This window comes from Ilyonectria robusta (assembly GCF_021365365.1).
Source record: "Ilyonectria robusta strain PMI_751 chromosome Unknown BGZ61scaffold_5, whole genome shotgun sequence".
Lineage (NCBI taxonomy): Eukaryota > Fungi > Ascomycota > Sordariomycetes > Hypocreales > Nectriaceae > Ilyonectria > Ilyonectria robusta.
Genome location: NW_025764439.1, coordinates 1,807,282 through 1,830,932, shown reverse-complemented (window position 1 = coordinate 1,830,932; position 23,651 = coordinate 1,807,282). Strand labels below are relative to the sequence as shown.

The following is a 23,651-nucleotide window of genomic DNA, read 5'->3' as shown; positions in this document are numbered from 1 at the left end:
ACCACACCACATCCATCGACGCGCCTCACACAACTACTTGACCACACTCTCAAATATTTATCACAACACACACACACACACACACACACACACACACAACCATCATTCAATATGTCGACCTCAACTACTGCTGCTGTTCCCTCTAAGAGCCAGGCGGATAATGCCACTCACCACAAGGAACTTTGTGGTCTCATCAACTGCTCGGAGGAGACACTCACCAATGGCCGTCCCTCTATGGACGACCAACTCGACGCCAAGATAGAAAACGCCATCAAGGCCCTCCGTCAGACTCGCGACGCTATGGATGAAATGCCCTACCCCCTCTCCACCAGCGAACTCTCAGATCTGGTTTGCCAAGCCAGAAAAATCACTCGCAAGATGTCTTTCGTTGTCCGTCGCCATTTCGACGCCAGGGAGGAAGGCATTCGCCTCCGATGCGAGCGGGAAGTGTTGGCACTCGGCAAGCAAGAGGGCTTGATGAAGTACTTCACCAAGCAGGTTTCCACCGCCTGCGAGACAGCCCGTCTCACTGCCAATACCAGCCAACGCGACAAGCGACTCCAGCTACTTGAAGATGCGATGGCCAAGGTCGACATGCATCGAATGCTTGCCCTGTTGGCAGAAGGCAATGGCGTCCAATATTAAGAAACACGGACGGAAACGGATGAGAAGTTTCAGGGCTCTGAGATGATGGAGTTTTACACATGGGACAGTTTACACATGGGATGGGTCACATGGGACAGGGAAATTTTGCATTTGTAGAGTTTTGGATGAATCAAATTCAGGATGTTTCGAGTTTACACGAGATGGGCAATTTTAGAGTTAGCAGGATGTATAAAATCGACTTGTGAAACAACCGTCATGGACTGCAGTTCCTCAAACCTTCGCCTCCCAAACCGTATATTGTCAAGGCAGACTGTCTCCGCACCGCTGTCAAGGCCCGCACGTCCACCCCGTCCGTCAAGCTCGAAGTGGTGGTGGTTGACTGTCGTTTCGTTGGTAGACGTGCGGTATCTATTTGGCTAATCATGGGTGGCCCTCTTCTTGTCTCCAATACATTCCAAGTGCCTCCACTCATGTATGTCTAAGTCAAGTTCCCATGAATTCACACACAGCCCTAAATACTATACAAATTCTATTTATTCGCTTACCATTTTCTCCCGATTCGGGTTACTTGAGGAAGAAGAAATGTGGGTTATTCAGGATTTCTACAGCAGGCAAAGTTGCGTCCGAGCGTGTTTTATTTACTCTTTCTCGTCCGTGCCTGCTGCAGCGAGTAACGGGCCATTCTAATAAAATGACCAAAAAAGTACTCCTTGCATCCATCTCTTCTTTCAAGGAATAAATAGACAAATGAGTCAAAAAGTATTGACAGAGAGGGGATTCGAACCCCTGCCACTTTCGTGAACGGAACACTGCTTTTCGCAGATGAAAGCGCACATACATGCTCTTGAGACCGTCGCCATAGACCACTCGGCCACTCTGCCGTGCTTGGATTCGCTGGAAGATAATGGCTAAGAGCCTGGCGTGAACATATTCGGGTCATCGAACGTCGTACGAAGCAGATGGAAAGGCGCATAGTGTCTCGACTTTTAACCACATTTTGCGCATTCCCAAAGGGCCATCTCGCAAATTATTTTCTTCTTTTGCTCTGCTGTCAAGGCTGGATGCGATACGTCCATTGTCGTGATGTCACGTGAAGTTGTGACTGTTGCCGGAATACTCAGAGTTGAGCCATGGCCCAGATAACGCACGTTTCCGACTCAACTTGCTGCACGGCTACCCTAGACTTTGTGTCTGCAGATTCGGCATCGTCGGGGTGGGTTTGCGTTGCATTTACGGGACGGTCCGGGACCTACAGCTTCTCTTCTGTTTCAGATTTGATCGTAAATATCTCTTTGTATCTAGATCCATGGAGGGACCGAACTGCCGATGGCGGGTGGGTTGAAGAACGACGTGGGCGTGGTGTAGGATCATCTCAACCTTCATTCTGTAGGCTGATGGCGGCTTATTTTACTTGGAGGCAATGGCTACCTTGAGAGTTCTATACCTACGACGAGCTCAAAACTTCCGTATCTTCCGGGGTGGTTCACTGTCTATTGAATCCGGTGTTCACTTTGTCCTGAGCCCTTCACCTTGAAGCTGTCGTCATCGTCACCGCCTGCAGACTGCGACTTTGTTATCAGGAACTCAAACCGACCTCCCCCAATCAAGCACCGATAAGGGGCAAAGCAAATAGATACGAATGCACCGTTCGGGTAGCTAATCGCTATCAACGGGCTGTAAGTGCCGCTGGCGTTTCAACCTTGCACTCAGCCATCATAGCCGGCGCCCCGGAGTTCGGCAATTGTGGAGAAGAGGGGCCGAGGATCCAAGATTGCGTCTTGGCTGCCTCTTTAGGACTAGATATCTCAGCCGCTGATGCTCCCTCCTCTGCCATCATCTGCCATCATCTGCCCATACAAGGACGACTCCCAGCAACTCAATCTGGCTGGCAACAAGACCCAGACACACAAGGCCCGTCAACTCAGCCCAGGAACTTACGCATCGACTGATGCGGATATGCACGCGCTGTTAATCAATAGACGTTTCTGGCCCCTTGCTGCGGACCTGGCTGTTCCCTAGGCTCAGAGCGGGCTTGTACCCCGGCTTCCCAGCTCAAACACTCTCATTCTCTCTCGCACCCGCTCTCCTCCGAGACCGCCTGGCTCTTCCGAGGCCGTCTGGCTCTCCATCGTCTCATCCTCCGTCCATGGCTCCATCAGCCGACGTCCAGTCAGGAGGTGCCGCCGACAAGCCATGCCACAACTGTCGCCGCCGCCGCCTGCGCTGTGATCGCTCGGTCCCACAATGCTCCAAGTGCGCCGCCCGCGGCATCGAATGTCTGGGCTACGGCCAGCTGTTCCTGTGGACCGGGGCCGTCGCCTCGCGGGGCAAGCTGGCCGGCCAGAAGTCGAGTGCCGCGCTCTATCCGACCCCGGGCCCGCCGCCGAGACGGAGGAGCCGGCAGGCCTCTGGCTCCGTCGCGACTCCATCCGAGGCCGGGTCCGAGGCCATCGCCGACGTCGACGCCGACGTCGTATCCAGCCACGGCGATGACGCCTTCGTAGTCAACGGCGACACACAGCTCGTCTGTCCCACCTCCCCAAACCCCCTGGAGTACGAGTACGAGAACGAGGCCTCGACTCCCTGGGCCCTCATCGACCCCATATTCCAAGACATGAAGTACTCCCAAAGGCAATATCTCGGTTATTGTGCGTAGTCCGGCGCCCTCATTGGTTGTTGGTAGTGAACATGGCTGATGACATTACAGTCTCATCGCGGCTCTGTCGAGACTTTGTCGCCTATGATATCCCCGGCCACAACCCCTTCCGAAACCTCCTCCCACTGACTCAGGCCCACCCGCTGCTGCGTCAGGTCATCATCGCCGCCTCGGCCGCTCACATGTACAACCGTGCAAGGCCCTGGCTCGGTCCCGACTCCCTTGACAGGGGCCACGGGCCAAAACAAATGCTCGTTGATGCCCTCGTCGCCAAGCAGCAAGTGCTGCAGATGATGCCGTCTGCCCTGCAGAGCATCGATTCCATTGATGGGGATGTTCTCCTCGCCTCTGTGTTGTTCCTTATCAATGTTGAACTGATCGAATCTGGCAAGCAAAACTGGAAAGCTCATCTGGATGGCGCTGGTAGGATCATGTCACTGCTCCCTGCTTCCAGCGTGGACGCGAGTTTGAGAAATTATATCGTATCTGACTGTTTTGTGTAAGTGTCATTCCCCTTTGGCCACCCCAGGCGCTGACCTTGCCACAGATATTATATACTGGAATCCACCTTTCGACCCTCGGCCACGGATTCCAGATCATTCTTTGACTCCTGTCAGGGGATGGAGATTTTAGAGAAGACGGCGAATAGCTACTATTGCTGCCCGCCCGAACTCTTGGAGATTATGCTCACCGCTGCCAAGCTCTCCAACAAGATATCGGCGGAAGCTGTCTCGCCCGGCATGGTGACCACGGCTGGTGTAACCCTGTTTAATCGCGCTCAAAATGTCGACGTGATAACTTGGGCACGGGAGGTTTCGTCCCTCCCTTCAATATACAAAGACCCCGTATTGAGCCGTTTTCGCGTGGCATCAGGCCACCGACTTGGTACATGTCTTTACATCCTACATGCGATTCCATCTTTGGATTCGGTGTACAGCGACGAGATGGTCGACATGCTACTGGAAGAATTACAGCAGACGCTGATCTCTATTCCCGATGATGATGCCAACTACAAAGCAACGGCGTGGATCACCTTTGTCTTTGGCGCGAGCGTCAAGACCACTGAGATGAAAGAGTGGGTCATTGACAGGATAAAACGATTAATGTTGGAATCTCCCTGGGGATTTTTGTACGCCGCAAGAGACGCCCTGCACAAGTTGTGGGCGTTGCAGGCCGAAGGAAGAGGGAACAGGAGTTGGGTACAATCACTCAGAGACTTGGACATGGACTTCTTGGTGGTTTGAGGGGTGAATCGATGCCATCATTGATGTTTTTGGAATGACGCGGTGGTACCTCTGGTAAAGGTCGCTGGAGGACCCCGCCGAGGCAACGAAGGGAACTGAGGGAGCTAGGTTGAGCTTCAAACTTACTTCTTACTCGAGAGACTTGATGTCTCTGTTGCGTCCATCGTGGCGAACGAGCCCCTCCCAGGTTGGAGGGGCACGGAAAGTTCATTATGATACCCTCAATTTACGGAACGGACACGGCGATATGGGATGGAAGCATGGGACAACAGGACGAAGAGTTCAATCCAGGGGCGTGAAATAAAGCCAGAGACTGGAACAAGGAAGGCTTTTTGGAGGCTCTTAGTTACGATGGCTGCAAAGTTTTATGCACCACGATACGGTATAAATTGACGAGCTTGTACGATTCATTTTCAGCAGGCCAATACCATATCGACTCAGTGAATTGGCCTTGAATGCTTCACCTACTTATTGCCTTCGGAAATTTTATACCTAATGATTTAGGAAACCTAAGGCTTACATAGCTTAGCTTTAGTCCATAAAAGCAGGACCAATTTATCGAGTCGATGCGGTATCTTTAGCATTCTGAGTGTCCCATATGAAGGCTGGTATTGATACGGTGCCTTTGTGTCTTGAGGCAAAGATTACCCTCGGGATTTACCTAGCACCGTAGACCGGGCTGTTCCTCAAGCAGGTCATTTTCATGAATACTCCCCCTCATGATGTCTGTTTTGGAATGCTTTCCGCCGGAAATATATCCTCTTCGCCCACTTCCAAGCCTCCGATAACACCATGAATACCGTAACGTCAATGAAGACGATTGCCCATTCCCAGCTGATGCCCGTGTGCATAAATACAACATGATTCAAGACGGGGATATACAGCGTCGCGAACACAGTAAAGAATACCAACGTCACTGCGAAGAACAGAAACCTATTTCCCCACAGATGCATGGCCCAAGCCTTGAAGCCGTTGGGCATGTCGAAGAACGAGCGGCGGAAATCGATCAGGCCCCAGGCGAAAAGGAGAAAAATCCACGTCATCGTCGAATAGCAGGTCGCTCGCGCCCTAAAGACGGGTTCGCAAGATGGAGAATATTCGAGATTGCAGTTGGTGCCGAGGTCGCCATTGTTGAATCCAAAGATGACGAGGGTGAAGGATCCGAGGACGCATCCAGCCATGAAAGTCCCGTAGACGACCATATCAAGTAGGAATTCAGGAGTAAACACGCCGTAATTAAGCTAGGGAGAAGGTCGGATATTAGAATGCTACTGCTGCAAGGGATAGGAAAGGACATACATCTTGAGGTGGCCGATTAAGGATATCCGGAACTGCCTTCTCAAAACCGAGCCCGGTCTCACAGAAAGCTCCAGTTCCAAGTAGCATCCAAAGAATCTCAACTGGGGTAAGTTGGAAAACAGAGACACCGCTGCTGTCCTTGAAAGCGAGGCCGGCAAGCAGCGTAATGACGAAGCCGATGTTGGCCGCCAAGACGTGCAAGATGAACTTTTGGATATTGTCAAAGATGCGCCGGCCTTCCTCGATGGCGTTGAGGATTGACGCAAAGTTGTCGTCGGTCAGAATGATATCCGAGGACTCTTTGGCAACGTCCGAACCTGTACCCATAGCAATACCTACATCGGCTCGCTTCAAACTCGGACTATCATTGACGCCGTCGCCCGTCATGGCGACGAAGCGCCGGCGCCGATGAAGCGCCTCTATCATGCGCACCTTTGTGCTGGGCGCGCAGCGCGCAACAACTAGGGGGAGTTCGGGCAAGTCGTCAATCTGGGATTCAGTGAGGGCGTCGAAGTCGTGCGCCGCCATCATCATTGTTTCTGCCACATCGGCCGGGAGAAGTCGAGCCTTTTCAGGAGACGGAAGGATTCCAACATCGACGGCGATGGCGCGAGCGGTTTCCGGGTGGTCGCCGGTGAGCATATGCACGACAATGCCGGCGCCCTGGCACGCGCGAACGCTAGGGAGAGACTCGGGGCGTGGAGGATCATAGATGCCGATCAGGCCACGGAAAACGAGGTTCTGCTCGAAGCCTACGCGATTAGGTGTCATGTCGCCGGCGAATTCGGTCTCGGGGACAACACGCTCGTTGACTTTGTGTGCAAGGGCGAGGACGCGGAGGCCTTGACTGGCCAGAGCCTCCATATTTGAGAGAATATCGCGGCTGATGGCTGAGGTAAGTGGTTCAATGCTGTCATTCATCGCGATTGAGTTGCAAGACGAGAGAACTCGTTCTACGGCGCCCTGTCTCACCAGTCAGTCAAGCCTAGACACTTCACGATGGAACTGCCCTTACCTTTGTGAAAACATGTGTCTCATTCGAAGCGGTATTCTGGAAGAGCACAGTCATCTTTTTGACATCCGAGTCGAAGGGAAACTCGGCTAGGTGTTTCCATTGAGCTCCAGCTGTCTGCGACAACTGAATACGGTTCCATCCAAACCGAGAGGCGAAAACTTCAATGGCAATCTCAGTTGGCGCACCCTTGGCTCTCCACTCTCCTGGGTTTGCGGAGCTATCGTCGCTCTGTTCGATGACTGCGAGGTTCGCTAACGACGCAACATTGAGGTACCATTGCAGACCGATATTGGAGGTCGGCTCGTCGAGGGGGGCGATCAAGTGGGCCTGACCCTGCTTCTCCTGGGTTGAATCGACGATGTCCTTGGGCTGGGAGCCAATAAATCGAACTTCTCCGGCCGTAGGGTTGTACACGTCGCTCGTCGAGTCGACCGAGTACGTTCCACAGCCAGGGAGCCAAGCCTTTCGCACCACCATTCGCCCCTGAGTGATGGTGCCCGTCTTATCGGAACAGATGTCTAAATTATCAGTGTCGAGTTCCGAAACATGTCTGAAATGCGGGTACCTACTGGTCACACCTCCCAAGGCCTCCAGACTGGAAAGGTTCCGGACGATCACATGGCGCTCAACCATCTTCTTCGTTCCGGCTGCCATGGTCAAGGTAAGAACAAGCAAGAGAGACACAGGTATCGTGCCGATGGCAGTAGTGATGGCGTATATGATGACATCCTCTCTTGCTTTGAAGTTGTTCGCGCCCAAAACGATGATAGCGCAAACAATGGCGAAAAGAAATAGCCAGAGGAACAGCTGGGACAGCTTCCGCTGCAGAGGCGTTCCCACCGTAAGGCCAAGAAACTCGCCTATCCAATCGGAGATTGGCTTGAGGGCAGCGCGAATGGATCCCCAGGTTGAGCTGGGCTCATCCTCTCTGTATGTTTTAATATCGTCTCCAACACTTAGGGCGCTAGCGATGAGGCCAATTTCAGTAAACATGCCAGTGGCGAAGACAATGCCACGACCGCGTCCCTTGGTAATGATCGTTGAGCTGTACACCACATTCAAGCGATCGCCTGGGCCGGTGTCGATGTCGAAAGTCAGCTTTGGGATTTTCAAGACGGGCGCCGATTCTCCAGTGAGCAATGCTTCGTCCGCTTCCAGATTGATGGCTTCGATGATCCGAATGTCCGCGGGAACAGAATCACCTGTAGCGAGGTCTACAATGTCTCCAGGGACAACATCGGCAGTCTGGACGGTGACGGTCTTTCCACCGCGAAATACCTCGCAAGTCGGTGAGCCAAGGGTCCGTAGAGAGTCGATTGTTTGCTCAGCCTGAAGACTCTGAAAGAATCCAATGAAGATATTGAGGACGATGATGCCGGCTAAAATGCCACCCTCGATCCAGGCCTGAATGCCAAAGCTAGCACCCAAAGCCATGAGAAGAACCTTTACTCAAGAGGTCAGCCCGTACAGTCCGGTGAACTAATGACTACTCACTAATGTCATCGCATTGAAGATCTGCTCTAAGAAGATTTTCACTGGTTGAACGCCCTTATTCTGTTCCAGCTCGTTGGGCCCAAATTCGGCCAAGAGTCGGGGTACATCCTCAGGATCAAGGCCCTTAACGGCATCGCTCCGCAATTCATCAACGGTTTGCTGGCTTGTCAAGGTATGTGGCGGATTAGATAGAGGTTTGTTGGATTGACCGGAGATGTGCTCTCCCAAAACAGGAGAAGGCGACGCGACCTTGCCCATGGCTGGATCTCTTGATGGAGAAAATGCCCCTAAAATGATACTGTTGGATTTGTTTGAGGCAATGGTATTATGGACACCCATTGACGCTGGGCCTGCACTATATAAACATGTTCTGGCATTTTTGAGTTCATTACGTATGAGAAACGTTGGAGAGAGGCGCCAACGTTGCTCTCTGTCAAAACGACCCTCAACCCTGGGGAAGCGAAGACTTAAACACGGGGAATGAAGACTTAAACCCGGACACCAAGACTCAATGCGGGGAAACAAGACTTAAACGCGGAAATCGAAGACTTAAACCCGGGGAACGAAGACTTTAAATCGGGATCGAAGACGTAAAATCGGATATTTGATGGTTCTTGAGACTCGGCTTGCGATCTCAACGCCAGCGCTAGGCGAGATGAGGCAGCCAAGACGCAAATGTTGCTGGGTGCTGGTGGATCGGACTGGTATTCTTCCCCACACGACACCGCTCTTAGAATCAGACATGGGATTTCCGTTTCCCGGTCCGTTCAATGCTCGAATTTGGAGATGTCGAATGCCTCTAGATGAACCATCGTCCTGGCAACCCGTATGACAAGGGGGGAGAGAACTGAATCTGTAGGAGATTTCTCGAGGTGATGTAATCGGGTCGCATGCATGCCGCCACAATCAATTGTTCGAGCAGTGTGTTGGTACGGACAGTTGGGATGTTTCTAGTATTGTGAATTATAAGCTGATAAGGCAGTATATACGTTAAGTAGAAAAGAAAAACATCATGTTTATGCATGGTAACGTTCATTTTCATTAGGTTTACGGATAAGACAAAGGTATTTCCAACTCCGCCGCCCGAACAAGTAACCACTGGGTAAACGACAATCATAAAAGTGTACGCATAGTTTCTCCACATATCCCTTTCCCGGTCCATCAAGTTGATACAGCTACTCGTGTACCGTTTTTGGAGCATAGCGCCAAAGCGTACAGCTCCATCCACTCTTCCTCGTCGCGGGACTCCAGCGTCTTGAAAGTCTGAGCCATCCTTGCGACGACGTAGTGAGTCTCCAGAAGTGCGTATTGTTCTACACGATATTAGTATTGGCATTGTGCAAGATTCCGCACTATCGTGCCTGGAAGACTTACGTCCGACACAAGATCGTGCCCCACCGTTGAAGGGCAAATATCCCCAGCCTGGTCGCAGATTCTCCCAACGCTCAGGGACGAACTCTTCTGGGTCGGGACCAAAGGTGGCTTCGTTGCGGTGCATGGCGTAGACGTTGTAGAACATGGCTGTTCCTTTGCGCACAAAGAGCGGCGACTGGCCGTTGGGGCCGCCGCCTCGAGGGAGTGTCGTGTCTCTCAGGGCGACCTGAGCATTGGTGGGAACGACGGGATGCAGCCTCAACGCTACGGGGATTGGTCAGTATACATGGCCCGTAAGCATCGGAAAGTGGCTACTCACACTCTTTGACGCACCACTTCAGGTACGTCAGCTCCTTGAGTTGGCTTGCAGTGGGAGGCGTCTCGCCAGCTACTCGGAGCACTTCCTCCCGTAACTTGGCGTACATGTGCGGCTTCTTGGCAAGCGCGAAAAAGAGGTTGCTCATCAAGCTCGATGTTGTGTCGCGGCTCGCGAGTAGGATGTGCAGGATCTGATCGCTGACGCCTTTGCGGTCATTGGCCATGGACATCATTTCGTTCAAGAGGCATTCGGCCTTGTTTCCGTTTGTCTGAAGCGACTCCTCAATAAAGCCATCGAGATACTCGTATAGCCGTTTCTTAGCCCTCCTTGCCTCAAAATTGATCCTGAGTGAGTGTAGAGGCCCGAGCTGCATCTGCTGAATGATCTCCTCGGAGCATGTCATGTAGTCGTCTACAAACTGTTGCTCCTTGGTGTGATCCCCATCCACGTCAAGCATATGCGTTGAGTGGCCCATGAGAACGTCGGTCGCAACGTCCATTGCGAATCCCATGAAGAGAGGTTGTAGGTCGACCGTAGCACCGTTGGTCGGAATGTGTTTCATAAATGCTTGGAAGTGTCGTTCAAGGGTATCAATGAATGGTCCCGGGTTATCTTTCTTTAGGCCTTTCTGGAGTATCATACGCGCATGCTTCCACGGGGGGCCAGACAGGGCGAAAATGCCCTGGCCGAAGAAATGCCCGATAACAGACGTTCGAAACTCGGGAAGATCGAAATCCTGAGCGGCGGTGGCTAGTATTTGCTTCAGGTTCTGCGCATCGCACGTATAGATGGATTCCCATGTCAAACGCCTCTCTGTATACGTGGTTCCCAGCTTCTGAAATGTGCTCCATGTGCTATCCAGGTACCTCTCAGGAGCCTTGCCAAACAGCACGTTGTAGAGGAAGTCGAGCCCGATAATCGGATCAATGACAGGAATTTTACTGGCAGGTTCCTGACAACCTGCGCTTTGGGCGTGCTTCCATCTCCTGAAGAAGCCTTCGATGGCTTTTAGGGGAAGGGGAAGCAACAGGAGAAGAAAAACGGTGAGAAGAAGGTGTTCTCGGATCAGAGTCGTCAACAGTGCACCCAACATATTGACAGCATCAAAACATATAGAAGCACCAATATGAACAAGAAAAAAAGTGCGGACAAAAATGGGTAGGTGGGCTGGGACTCGATATTGTAATGCCCTCGAATTATCCCCGAGACTCTGAATCATTGTCCCAGATTTGGACCACCCATCTACGCCTCATTATTGATCAGCATATGAGAGCCAAGAGATGAAAAGCCACGATGACGTCCCCACACGTGAGCCTGGTAGGACCATATCTCGTCCGCTAGGACTCGATGGCTTCGAAGGATTTCCTGACAGAGCCGGGAGCCCTCCAATACCCTTTGAGAACTTGCCTCAGTATATTTTAAAACCAGTTGGTCCGCCGGTAAGTTATGTCCGATTGGAACAGAGCCCCGGACGTATTGCCCCCACAGGCCTCCATTATAGCCCGTCCGTGTGCTGTCATATCACACCAACAATATCACCTGCAGTGAAACAAAGAAACGAGCGCGGAAGTCGGGCGTCCAACTATCGAAAAGTCTCCAAAGTCGGTGCTTGAATGTGCAGAATCTCCCACACAACTACAAGACCTGTCGTGTCCAAAGGCGCAGCTTGAAGATCGTGTGATCATTCCTGCAGGCCCTTGACGAATCGAACCTGCATAGGCCCCTTGAGCACCTCTCGATCCCTCGGCTTTTCAGCAAACCATGAACGTCAGCTGAGTATTTGATAATCCTGACCAAGCCAGCGCCACCTCATCGTCGTTGTCACACAACACAGGTCGTTGGTGGGGGACAAAGATGAGGAAGTACGATCAAGGGGCAAGAAAGGAGATGACAGCTGGCTGCGGCAGCATGAAGGCATAAAACTCAGATGCGGCACGGTCCGAGACAGCGGTATTTCGTAACAGAGCGGCTGCTGAACCTTGAAGCGGTTGTGCGACCTTGATCCGCGAGTCGAAGCCTGGGTTCAGGTCGTGGCTCACTGATCCGCGGATTCATGGCAGATTTACGTTGACACCAGCCTCGGGTGCCCTGTAGACACGGCCCGGTCAGGGATTATTTGCTCGTGTCTGTATCACACCGATTCTCATAGACTATCCTGGACTGAAAGTGAGGGGCGAACTTGGACCGGCCAATGTGGTGGGAGATTGAGGCTGAGGCCGAACACTCGTTGCACTTTTGTCATCAGAGGCCAGACATGGAGACTAAGATTGGTTCTTTATATCACTTGGCGGAAAGCTATTTATTACCTGGCCATTAGCATTGCTCTATGGGCCAACCTGTTATGCACCAGGCATGATGAGTCGTTGGTCATCTGGCCCATGCGAGACATTTGCGGCTCCGGTCCCGTTTTTTTGAGCAATCCTATGCCGTGCGTGAATGAACTTCAGCTGACACATTCTACTTGAATCAGGCTAAAGCAGAGAGAATAGTGGTTGCATGACCGGAGGTGCCGTGAACAGGACTGAAGAACTGGCCCAGGGATGACCTCGTGGGCTGGTGACGACCATCCAATGATTCAGGCGCCTCGCCTCAGGGAATTAGTCACGCAATTACGTTTTATGTCAATCTCGAGCTGTTATGAGATGATGAGATATCCTGAATACTTCTTCGTGATCACCCCAGGCTGCTAAGTGTATCTACTATGTAGGCGGGCAACCGCCGAGAAGCTTGTTCATTCGACGCCACCGGTGGTCCTCTCGGTCTACTACATACGCTATAAAAATAGTCCCGTTCAACCCGTTTCCAATGAAGCCATGAGGCTGCTCACGCGTCTCAGATAAAACGTCTCAGCCGCGGATCATGGGTGGCTAGCCGAAGAGCGCCGCACCACAGCCCAGATCCTGCAGCAGGAATGCCGGGCTGTGAGCCGTGCAGAACTAAGACACACACCAGCCGCAGCCGCGTAGCACCCGCCTATCATGATCGTCAATGCTGTGCCGGGTAGAACGGACGAAAATATACGAGGGTCCGTTGTTGGCTCCTGGGGCGAGTGGCTTACTGCTCCTGAAGTTGTTGGATCGGACCTGGCCGTGTACGTGTCGTATAGAGGCGTCGTACAACCGCAACCTCCGACACTTGTGCGTCGACCCATTTATGAATTGGGGGCGACTGGGCTGTTGGTCCTTGGTTCTTGGACCCAAGCTCTCGGAATCCCAGATGTGACAATCTAGGTCATGTTGCATTGATCCAACATGGATGTAGTTGGTGCCAACATGCTGGTGCGAAGGACGCACCAGGGATTCCCCAGCCAGCGGACTCGGTATTTGAACAGCCCTGTTTCCTTCCCAGGCCATTGGGATCAGGACGAAACAATTGCCCAGCAAGCCTTGAATCTGTCTGTTATCTTCAGTCCTTGGAACAGTTATTTCCCAGCTCCAGCCTTCATCGGTGATTGATTGATATGATCCATCGCTGCATGTTCGATCCAGCATTCAGCATGGAATCGGTTTCTCAGCAACAACTAGCGGTTCAACTTCCCCACATTGAACCATCATCTACGGATCCCTGGAGTGATGACGGGGCGCATGGCGAACCAACACGCGATGGGACCCTATGCGGCGAATCACCCGCAGAGCCTCAATGGAACCCTACACCTGCTGAGCCTCATCACGAACCCGCACTCGCAGAGGTCCACGGCGAGCCATTATCCGACTTGCACCTCAAGCTCTGGGACCTTTTTGCCAACGCAGCTGCATTGTATCCGGAGCATGAAGCAGTAGTTTCCCTCTGGCAGGGCCAAGACCAACTGCCCGGCACATCCCAGCACCCCGTCGACAGCAACAGGAGCCAAACCCTGAGATGGTCGTATGCTCAACTGAAGCAAAAGGCCGAATGCCTCGCCGAGTCTCTCCAGAGACTGGGATGCCGCCCAGGCATGCGCCTCTGCGCTGTTCTCTGGAACTCGGCTGAATATGGCCTCTTCTTCTGGGCGGCAGCAAAGCTGCAAATGGCATTTGCACCAATTGACCCGACTGTGCCCCGCGACGCGAGAGCCATGATTGCTTCTCTCCAGCCGCATGTAGTCGTGGCACAAGATGCAGACGGCGCAGCAGCTCTTGATCTCTCGCAGACTCCTCTTGAAGGGCCCGGCCTGCGTGTTCACTGCACCGGGCAAGAAGTCAAGGGATGGGTCAGATTGTGCGACATCCCAACTGCAAAACCAGAGGCAGATATCCCTCCCGGTGCAGCAGACGAGACGACTGCAAGCCTTTCCGAGCACATCAATGGAGGCGAGAAAGACAAAGCTGCGTTGATCATCTTCACCAGCGGCACAACTGGCGAGCCAAAGGGCTGTCTTCACACCGACCGAAACCTGGTCTCCGAGACTTGCGACTTCGACCCTGAAGTCGATCCCTCGTTCTTCCTGCGCTGGCTGGTGCACACTCCCGTTTCCCACATCTTCGCAGTCAGCAATGTTCTCCGCGCATGGAGATTTGGCGGCACCGCCGTGTTCCCATCAAAGTCCTTCAACGTCGATGCGACTCTGAAAGCCCTGATCCAGGAGCAGTGCTCAGCCATGTCGGCGACTCCCACGCTGGCAAAGGCGCTGATGGCGCACCCGTCGTTTCCCAGCCCCGACGAGCTGGATCTGCGCATCGTTACACTCGCTGGCACGTCCATCTGTCTCGAGGACGTTGACCTCTGCCGCCAGGGCCTGGGCGCCAAAATGGCCATCCAGGTCTATGGCCTGAGTGAGGGAGCGCCGTTGGTCACGTTTGCAAGGACTGATCCGATGCTCCTCGATGGATATCACCCTGGTGTCGGCAAGGTTCTCCCCGGTGCGGCAGCAAGGGTCTGTCGGCCGGGAACTCGTGAGATTCTGCGCCGCGGTGATGTCGGAGAGCTGCATGTCGGTGGAACCTCCATCATCGCCGAGTATTACAATCGAGAGAGAGACGATTCCATGTACGAGGACGGGTCTGGGCCATGGTTTGCAACTGGAGACCAGGCAAAAATTGATGAGCACGGTATCGTTTACATCCTCGGTCGATACAAAGATCTCATCATTCGAGGAGGAGAAAACATCTACCCAGTCAGGATTGAAACTGCCCTTCAGCAGCTGCCTGGGGTACAGGTGAGACCTGAATGTCTCCTCAAATAGACCGTCGCACTAACAATAATAGACCCAAGTCATCGGCGCACCAGATGAAATCGCTGGCCAGGTCCCCGTCGCCATCGCCATCTTGCCAGAGGGCATCACAAAGGCCCATCTCATCAAAAAGTCCAGAACCGTCGACGCAAGATATGCTCTGGACTCTGTATACACTCTCGAAGAACTAGGCTTGGAGAAGTTCCCCGTCACTTCCCTGGGCAAGGTGAAGAAGGAAGTCTTGAGGCAAAAATTGGCAAAGCTCCGCCAGCCCATACAGCCAGCAGAACTACAGCCTATGGTCCCAGAGAGGCAGCCTGTAGTCCAACCTACCCAAAAATACATCGAACAGCTCCTGGATATCTGGGAGAAGCTGAGCGGGACGCGGCCGGCCATTACTGACAGCGTCATGCTGTTGGCCGACAGCATCACGCTCCTCCGCTATTGCGACCAAGTCTTGCGAGTCTGTGGTCAACGCCTCTACCTGCAAGATTTCGCAGAGAGCAACACAGTCGAAAAACAAGCCCAACTGCTACTATCTCGAGACACGGGACAGGATAGGCTTGCTATAGCCCAAGGACGTCAGACCAATGGTTTCAGCGATACATCTGCCATACCAACCCAACAGTTTCAAACATCCCTAGTCGCGAGACGGGATCAGCAGGATCAGCCACTATCCGTAGATGAAATCGACATATGGAGATCCGCTCGTGAAAAAGTCGCAAGCGTTGGTCTTCCGGATACCGACGTTGAAGACATTATGCCGATACGCGATTCGCTCCATCGAACCGCAATAGGCTTGCGGCCGCAGTCATACCACAACCGCATGGTGTTCCGAGTTCGTGGAATTCCATATGAACAGGTCCGACGGGGCCTTGAAAGAGCGCTGTCGTCTCGGCCAATGCTACGAACCATCCTTTTCGAGGCACCAAACAGGCTGCCCTTCCACGCCGTCCTGTCATCAAGTCCAGCTCTCTTTGAGAAACTCATTCACAACGTCGAAGTGGAGACGGAGGGTGACGCCACGGAGCGAGCCAAAGACGACTCCGCCGAGGGACACTCATATCCGTTCATGTTCCAGTCAGACGTGGTCAAGATCAGAACCGGTGAACAGTACCATCTCATCTTCACTTTCAACCACTCTGTGATCGATGCTCTATCACTTACACTGTGGCATCGCGAACTGGACCGCTGGATTCAGGATTCCAACCTCGATATCCCAGCCCTTACGCCATACAAGCTCTTCTCTGATCTCTTCAGTCACTACGAAGAGAGTGAACCCGCCCAGAAGAGCGTCAAATTCCACGTCCAACGGCTCCGGGGAATCTCTCGCTTCGAGCGCGCTCTATGGCCTCCGCAGAAAGCCCCTGGCCTGATGATCTCCAATGACCAAGGTTCACGCTACGCCGAGCAGCGGCGTAAGATCAGGGACAAGGTCTGGGAGGGAGAATGGGAGACGCGCGCTGCAGAGTTCCAGTATCCTCGATCTGGTCGGGTGATTGGCCTCCCAGGACTGGCCAAACTCAGGGAGAAGTACGCCATCCAGCCGTCGCTCTTCGCCAAGAGCGCGATTGTGTTGTTCAACGTGCTCCACACGGGCGCTTCATTTGCCCTCTTCAACTCTTGGGAGAGCGGCCGCTCATGGCCGTTCATCCCCAGGTGGATGGACAAGCTTCTCCCGCCCTCGATGAGCATCGACGGTCCGACCGTCCAGTGGCTCCTCAACATGTCGGAAGTAGTCAGCGACGAGACCGTCTCAGAGTTCCTGCAACGAATGATGTCTGAACAAGACCAGATGAAGCAGCACGAGCACGTGCCCTGGAACCACGTCGTCCAAGGTCTGAGAGATGAGGGCGCCATGGCAGAGGCCGCGTCGTTCAGGCAGTCGTTTGTTTGGGACGTCAGCATCGCCATGCACTTCGCTGGAGGAGACCGGACAGACTTCAAGACCCTAGAGCCCGTAGCCCGATACGACTGGCCCGACTGGTGAGACGCACGCAATTGTCCTTGTTTGCTAGGGCTAACGTTTATGCTTTCTAGCGGCCTGTTTTGGAACGCTTTCATGATTGACGCCGTCAACCTCTACTTCATCGCGTCGTGGGATACGGCGCAGATGAATGATAGGGAAGTTGAAGGGCACTGCGACAGCTTAGCAGAAGTTATGAGGAAGTTGGCAAACGAAGACAACTGGGGGAAGAAGGTTGGAGAGGTTTTTACAAGATAGATCGGGTTTATCTCAAGTTGATGCCGGCGTTGGATATGGTCAAGAGTCACGAAGTCACAAGTGGGATGAATCACCGAGAAAGGTAGTGAGTGCTCTTCAATCAAGCTGGTTGCGAGTCAAGAGTCACAAGAGAGAATTGAATATTGAAGTAGATAATTGAATTGAGACGTGGGTTTGTGATCCCTCTGTTGTCGTATTACATACAGGTCTATCGTGTATACAGGGCAGTATTATGCCATCTATCTGGGTAACTCCCATCCATAAACATCTAACAAAAGCAAAGGAAAAACATCTCGATCAGATCATTTTCTGAGAGATTGAGCAAAAGATTGGTATTTCCCATTTCGTATGGTTTCTTTTCGTTCATTCAGTTTGGTATCGGCCTCCCGTCTTAGGTCGCCTTCTCCTTCTTGGGGGTCTTGGCCTTCTTGGGCATGCGCACCAGCCAGTAGACAACCAGGGCGGCACCGATGTTGAAGAAGATGTAGACCCAGAGGAGACCGAAGTTGCGCCAGCGGTCCTTGTAGTAAGCGCCGACGCCAGCGAGGAAGGTGTTGGTGTCCGAGATGGAACAGAACTCGCAGGCAGTCGTGGCGGCCTTGTCGGCAAGGTAGCCGCCGACCTTGGCAATGTACGGGTCCATGAACTCGCCGCAGGTCATGTTCGACGGGGGGTTGAACGTGAGGAACTCGTTGCTCGCGCAGATGACATCGACATTGGCGACCGCCACTGACAACATACCGCTTACGAGATATGAGAACGGCGACACTCGGTACATGAAGATCCAGAAGCGGGGAAGAGAGTCGGAGGTAGCCAGAACACCACAGAAGATCAAGCAGAGCATGAACAACAAGTTGGCGATGTTGGCACCGGCATCAGCGGTCTCGAAACCGGCGATGATGAATGTCGAGAAGGTTCCAGTGAAGATGAGGAACATGAACAGGAACAGGAACATGAGAGCACCACGCTCAGTCAACTGATCGGCAGCGGAGGCATTGTTGTAGAGTCCGACAGGGTAGTACCAGCAGAAGAACATGATGACGGCCATCAGGGCATTCCAGGGGAGTTCGACAATAATCTGAGACAGCATGAAGACCTTCCATGAGTACACCTTGGAGGGTCTCTCGCGGACCTCGTAAAGCGAACGCTGGATGACGAATTGGGGCATGGACTGTTGGACGAGTTGACCGAAGATGGTGAGCAGGTTGAAAATGGCAAACATCTGGTTCTGAAGACCCTGGATACTGTTGGGGGCATCGTAGAAGATGAAACCAATGAACAGGGCGATAAGAGTGCAGAGCGCAGCCTTAGAGTAGATGTAGACGGGGGTACGCCAGTACTGCTGGAAGACACGATAGAGGACCTCGTTGAGCTGGACCATGAAAGGAGCGGCGAATTCGCGGTAGCTACCGGGATCCTCGTGGATGTCGGCAGGGGCATGCTTCTCACGCTTGATCTTCTCCAGCTCATCCTGAACGGCCTTGTACTCGGGGCTTTCGCGCCATGCCTGGAACCAATCGACGTCAGAGTGAGATCCGGGCGCGGCACCGATAACTTCCAGCATCCACTCGGCAGGGTTGGCCTCAGTAGGGCAGGTGTGTCCACTGATGCGCTCGAAGTAGCGGGTCATAGTCTCGGAATGTTCGCCAATTTCGCCAAAGTAGACAGTCTTGCCACCCTTGGCCAGAAAGAGAAGTCGGTCGAAGCGCTGGAACAGCATAGCGGAAGGCTGGTGGATGGTGCAGAGGACGGCCTGTCCGGCCTGGGTAAGCTTCTCAAGAAGGTCAAGAATGGCCCAAGAGGTTTGCGAGTCAAGACCAGAAGTAGGCTCGTCGACGAAGAGCAGCAGAGGGGGCTTAGCAGCAAGCTCGACACCAATGGTAAGACGCTTGCGCTGTTCGACGTTGAGACCTTCACCGGGCACACCAACGACAGCGTCGGCATACTCTTCCATGTCCAAAAGCTTGATAACCTGTTCAACATACTCGAGCTTCTCGGCTCTTGGGACATGGGCGGGCTGGCGAAGGAGGGCACTGAAGCCGAGGGCCTCTCGAACAGTTGAGGTCTGGAGATGGAGATCCTGCTGCTGGACGTAACCGGTCTTGCGCTGGAAGGACATGTCACGGGGGTTACCGTCAACCAGCATCTCGCCAGTGATGACACCCATAGAAGTACGGTCGGCAAGACAGTCGAGGAGAGTGGTCTTTCCGGCACCAGAGACACCCATAAGGGCAGTGAGAGTACCGGGCTTGACCCAACCATCGACGTGATCCAAGATTCGGCGGGTTTCGTTCTTGATCTGAACCTCGTAGCAAACATCATGCCACTGGAAGACAGAGGTCTGCTCCTGAAGCATACCACCAGCGTCCTTCTGGACTCGGCTTCGAGTGCGTTCAGCAGTGACAACGGGACCAATGTGGGCCATGGCAGCCTCGGGATCGCTGTGGTGCTTCTCGGCGTTGGCAACAACAGCGGGCTTGTGGCCACGTCGGTAGACCAGGACCTCGCCCTTGGACTTCTTCTCGGAAACCAGCTCGGCGGCAACCATGTAGGTGATGAAGAACAGGACAGTGAAGGCGATGACGACACCAACGTTGCGCCATCTGTGCTCCCACTTGTAGTCGAAGTTGATTTCCGCGTATCGATCACCGCTGACAAAGTCATTACCCTGGACGGCACCGACAGCGCTGCACACGCGGTTATCGGGTGAGACGTCTGCGTATCCGTCAACTGTGGGGCTGGGCACAAAGCTGTTGCACACGTAGTGGCGGTTGTGGAACTCGTTGACAACCAAGGACTCGAAAGCATAGGCAAGAGGATCGATGTAGTAGAGCCACCTGCACCAGTCCAACATGTAGCGTTTAGGAATGACGAATCCGGTGAAGATGACGAGATCGAGAATCAGGACAGCAGCGGGCACGAGAGCCTGGAACAGGGTGCGAGACGCCGAGGCGATGGTTCGGAAAATCATCGACATGACCAGGACAGTGATGAAGGATATGAGCAGGAAGAAGAAGAAGGGGCCAGGTTCTCGTCGCAAGTTGGTCATGAAGTACAGCGTCAAATTGAAAACAATCGCATTGGCGACTTTGTACGGCATATCGCACAACATGGAGGAGACGGCTTCAGCGGAAGGATGATAGAGGGCATATCGACTATGCTTCTCGACAATCGGTCGTTGGGCGTACAGGGTCAGAATCTAAAGGATGTCAGCAGGTTTCTGAGTTGGTTTTTCAGTAAAACTCACCTCGAGAGCACTAGCAAAGGCATTCATGAGGCAGGCAAAGAACAAGAGGGCACCACGCTGGAAGAAACTGTTGGAAGTTTCATCCAGGTTGTAGAAAACACTACCGATAATCAAAGCCATGCCGAAGTTGCCAATCAAGGCACCAATAGTCAAACCGGGATCACCGATAAGACGCTTCCATCCACGCCACAGGCAGAGCTGAATCTGCTGAACGTAAGACAGGGTGAAGGGGGACTTCGCGCGCTGACCCTTGGCCTGCTGAGCGTGTTTGGAGGCACGGAAAGCCTCGGCGTCGGGGCCATCGATGGGGTGGGCGGTCTTGTAGTCCTCAATCTCGACCTGCAGGGCCTTGTACTCGGCGCTGTTCTTCCAAGCAGCACCGAACTCGGCGGGAGTACGGGGCACCTTGCCCTTGAATCCAGGTCGCACGACGCGCTCCAAGGGGGCGGTCATGGAGGTCAGGAAATCGGGGGTGGTCTGACGGGCGGGGCACTCGAAACCCAGGTTGATAAAGTACTGCTTGGCAGCATCGGCGCGGCCAAAGAAGATCTGGTAACCCTCGTAGATAACGGCGGCCTTGTCGAAGAGATCATAAGCGCTCTGAGGGGCCTGGTAGATGGAGACGACAGCTGTGCTGTTGAAGAGCTCGGTCTGGAGGCGCAGGGTCTTGCAGAACTCGATAGCGTTTGCGGAGTCGAGACCTCGAGTGGAGTTGTCCCAGCACTGAAGGGGAGCACCAGAAAGCGCGGCCTCGGAAATGGTGACACGCTTGCGCTCACCACCTGAGACACCTCGAATGTACTCGTTACCAACACGAGTGTTGATGGTGTGAGAGATGCCAAACATGGCCATGACAACGTCGCGAAGATGGTCGGCAAAGTCGTTCCTGTTGAGGCCCTGGGGAAGCATGCGGGGCTGGCGAGCTCGGGCGGCGAAAGTGAGGGTATCGCCAACGGACAGCTGGGGGAAATGGACATCGACCTCGGCGGTATAGATGGCCTCACCGCGGTGGTGGGAGTGCATCTCCTTGGCCGTCATACCTACGATTAGTTACATTAGCATTGTGTCGTATTTACGGTGGAACAGACATGCGCCATCGCATGGATGCAGACTCGCACGAAATCTGCCACACGTTTCCCAGCCAGATTACAACGAGGTGTCTGGGAATGAGACCCCTGGGGACTGGAATTTGACTTACCTTGGTAGTTGAAGTAGGAGCCGTCGTCGACATAGAGACCGTTTGTCTCACCCGCGATGGTCTTGAGCATGGTAGAACATCCGGAGCCAGGAGGTCCCAGCACAACGAGCATCTCGCCCTTGTGCACGACACCGTCGAACTGGCGCAAGATGTCGATGCGCTGGCGGTTGCCACCGGTGAGGTGCGAAAAGGCGCTGCCGAGAGACAACCAGACGTTGGCGACATCCTTCTGGTAGTCACTGGCCTCGCCGTATCCGTAGACATTCAGGTTCTGGAAGCAGACTCCTGCGGATCGGAAAGAGGCGCCGTCCTGCTGAACAAGCTCAACAATGGACTTGGCCCACTCGCGACCGCTGAAGTTGGGCGAAGCAGGGTTGAGGGGCGAATCCTCGCCGGCCTTGAAGGGGTTTCCGTGGGGGTGAGTGGCGGTTGCGGTCGAATAGGTGCGAGCGAGAGCTTGCACGATGGAGGTGCGGCGCTCCATCTCGGAATCGTCGTCATCCCCAAGCGTTTCCGCGGGCGACGACGTGGGCTTCTCGTTCTCGGTGCCGATGTCCGTCATGGACGCCTGCTTGTTGGTCTTTTCGTCGATCCCAAGGGGGGCAACCTCGTTGGTGCCAGGGGTGGTAGACATGATGGGCGAGAAAGCGCCAGCTGGCGTTTTGGTCTACTCGATATCTGGCGATTGGCGGCTGCCGGTTGGTGAAGGGCCCTCTGTCCGTCACTGGGGTGAAGCAGACTCGGGGAGTTGTGAAAGCGGTGGTGAGCCTGCGCTCGTTGGTGGTTGTCCAGTTAAGTCAACCAACCTGTGCCAGTCCGGGGGAGGACAAAAAAAGGTGAGAAGAGAAGGTGAGGGGGAGGAAGAGGGGATGGAAGGATCGACAGGAAAGGGGATAAGGCAGAAAAGCAAGAAGAGGCCTTTGAGATGGGGGAGGGACGGGGTATAATAAGACGAGCTTGAGCTTGTAGCTCATGGGGCGGAATAGAGATAAACTCGCGTTGCCGGGAAGGCTTTCGAGTGCTTCGCGCACTAATACGCAGCAGTCAACCAGCGCAAGGTTCTCTAAACAGAGCTGTGGGGCGTGCTGGGATCTAGTGCGAGGTTTAGGCTGGGCTGGCGGGTGTGCGGCGGGTTGAAGGGTGGAGGGAGGGGCGTGGAGCCGGTGCTGGGTACCTTCGTAGGGGTCCAGCCCACTACGCCCACTGGCCAGTCAGCGTGTCGCCTCTACGAGCTGCCCCCCCCAAAGGGCCCTAGGGCGTGTGGCTGCCGTCGGATATCTGGGTGGGCAAGTATCCGACTTTCACACGGGCGGCCAATTTGGTGAGGCCTTCCAGTGACGGCCATGGTGCGCTTCGGAGGCTTCCTCTCTAAGAAAAAAAAAACCCGATGCTTTGTCGGCGCCTCAACCTGGATTGCCTCGCTGCAATCATTCCATCCCATCACAATTGCTGCGTGTGTTGGCACCGTCATCACTCCGCAATCCCGCCCTCCCTCTCCGCCGTCGACGGCGTCCGCATGTCCACAATAACAGAGGATCCTCAGTCTTTGCACCGCAACGGTTCGGATCCAAGACGGGCTCGCGGGCTGCATCAGCAACCCGACCCGACAGCGCAAAACAAACATGAGCCAGAATGACGGGGGATTGGCGACGATGACGACGAGCCACCCAGGGGGGCGCCATACCGGGGAGCCCAGGTACAGTACACGCCTCCGTCTCTCCCCTTATTAAGCGCATTTTGCAATTGGGATTCGGCTCCACTCCCACACCTCCAACTCCGCAGGGGAATGGGTGAGACTCGCAGCGAGTACCCCCTGGGCGTGGCTC

The 23,651-nt window shown here is 53.9% G+C and overlaps 6 protein-coding genes and 1 non-coding gene across 7 annotated transcripts; 3 read left to right on the top strand and 4 right to left on the bottom strand.

The window, feature by feature from the left end:
- Positions 1 to 111: 111 nt before the first annotated feature.
- BGZ61DRAFT_529921 (uncharacterized protein) lies at positions 112 to 645 on the top strand (the record flags this gene model as incomplete). Its single annotated transcript, XM_046253478.1, has 1 exon — positions 112 to 645. One exon carries the CDS (start codon positions 112 to 114, stop codon positions 643 to 645), a length of 534 nt encoding a protein of 177 aa, XP_046107808.1.
- A 724-nt stretch (positions 646 to 1,369) lies between these two features.
- BGZ61DRAFT_t76 lies at positions 1,370 to 1,487 on the bottom strand. The gene has a single exon. It is a non-coding gene; the product is annotated as a tRNA-Leu (tRNA).
- Positions 1,488 to 2,752: 1,265 nt separating this feature from the next.
- On the top strand, positions 2,753 to 4,506 carry BGZ61DRAFT_345862 (fungal-specific transcription factor domain-containing protein; the record flags this gene model as incomplete). Its single annotated transcript, XM_046239828.1, has 3 exons — positions 2,753 to 3,254; positions 3,314 to 3,761; positions 3,810 to 4,506. The coding sequence occupies 3 exons, from the start codon at positions 2,753 to 2,755 to the stop codon at positions 4,504 to 4,506; spliced, it is 1,647 nt and encodes a 548-aa protein (XP_046107807.1).
- Positions 4,507 to 5,068: 562 nt separating this feature from the next.
- On the bottom strand, positions 5,069 to 8,611 carry BGZ61DRAFT_504555 (uncharacterized protein). The gene is made up of 5 exons (XM_046251803.1): positions 8,315 to 8,611; positions 7,390 to 8,263; positions 6,821 to 7,338; positions 5,806 to 6,768; positions 5,069 to 5,747 (listed from the first exon to the last, which is right to left on the bottom strand). Exons 1-5 carry the CDS (start codon positions 8,570 to 8,572, stop codon positions 5,208 to 5,210), a joined length of 3,153 nt encoding a protein of 1,050 aa, XP_046107806.1. The 5' UTR covers positions 8,573 to 8,611; the 3' UTR covers positions 5,069 to 5,207.
- Positions 8,612 to 9,475: 864 nt separating this feature from the next.
- BGZ61DRAFT_346341 (cytochrome P450) lies at positions 9,476 to 11,100 on the bottom strand (the record flags this gene model as incomplete). Its single annotated transcript, XM_046239867.1, has 3 exons — positions 9,476 to 9,627; positions 9,689 to 9,952; positions 10,008 to 11,100. 3 exons carry the CDS (start codon positions 11,098 to 11,100, stop codon positions 9,476 to 9,478), a joined length of 1,509 nt encoding a protein of 502 aa, XP_046107805.1.
- Positions 11,101 to 14,254: 3,154 nt separating this feature from the next.
- On the top strand, positions 14,255 to 17,564 carry BGZ61DRAFT_446979 (uncharacterized protein). The gene is made up of 3 exons (XM_046245270.1): positions 14,255 to 15,141; positions 15,191 to 17,142; positions 17,197 to 17,564. The coding sequence occupies exons 1-3, from the start codon at positions 14,584 to 14,586 to the stop codon at positions 17,378 to 17,380; spliced, it is 2,694 nt and encodes an 897-aa protein (XP_046107804.1). The 5' UTR covers positions 14,255 to 14,583; the 3' UTR covers positions 17,381 to 17,564.
- On the bottom strand, positions 17,459 to 22,538 carry BGZ61DRAFT_187349 (ABC-2 type transporter-domain-containing protein). Its single transcript, XM_046237769.1, has 3 exons — positions 21,826 to 22,538; positions 20,628 to 21,667; positions 17,459 to 20,579 (listed from the first exon to the last, which is right to left on the bottom strand). The coding sequence occupies exons 1-3, from the start codon at positions 22,457 to 22,459 to the stop codon at positions 17,772 to 17,774; spliced, it is 4,482 nt and encodes a 1,493-aa protein (XP_046107803.1). The 5' UTR covers positions 22,460 to 22,538; the 3' UTR covers positions 17,459 to 17,771.
- Between the last annotated feature and the right edge of the window lie 1,113 nt (positions 22,539 to 23,651).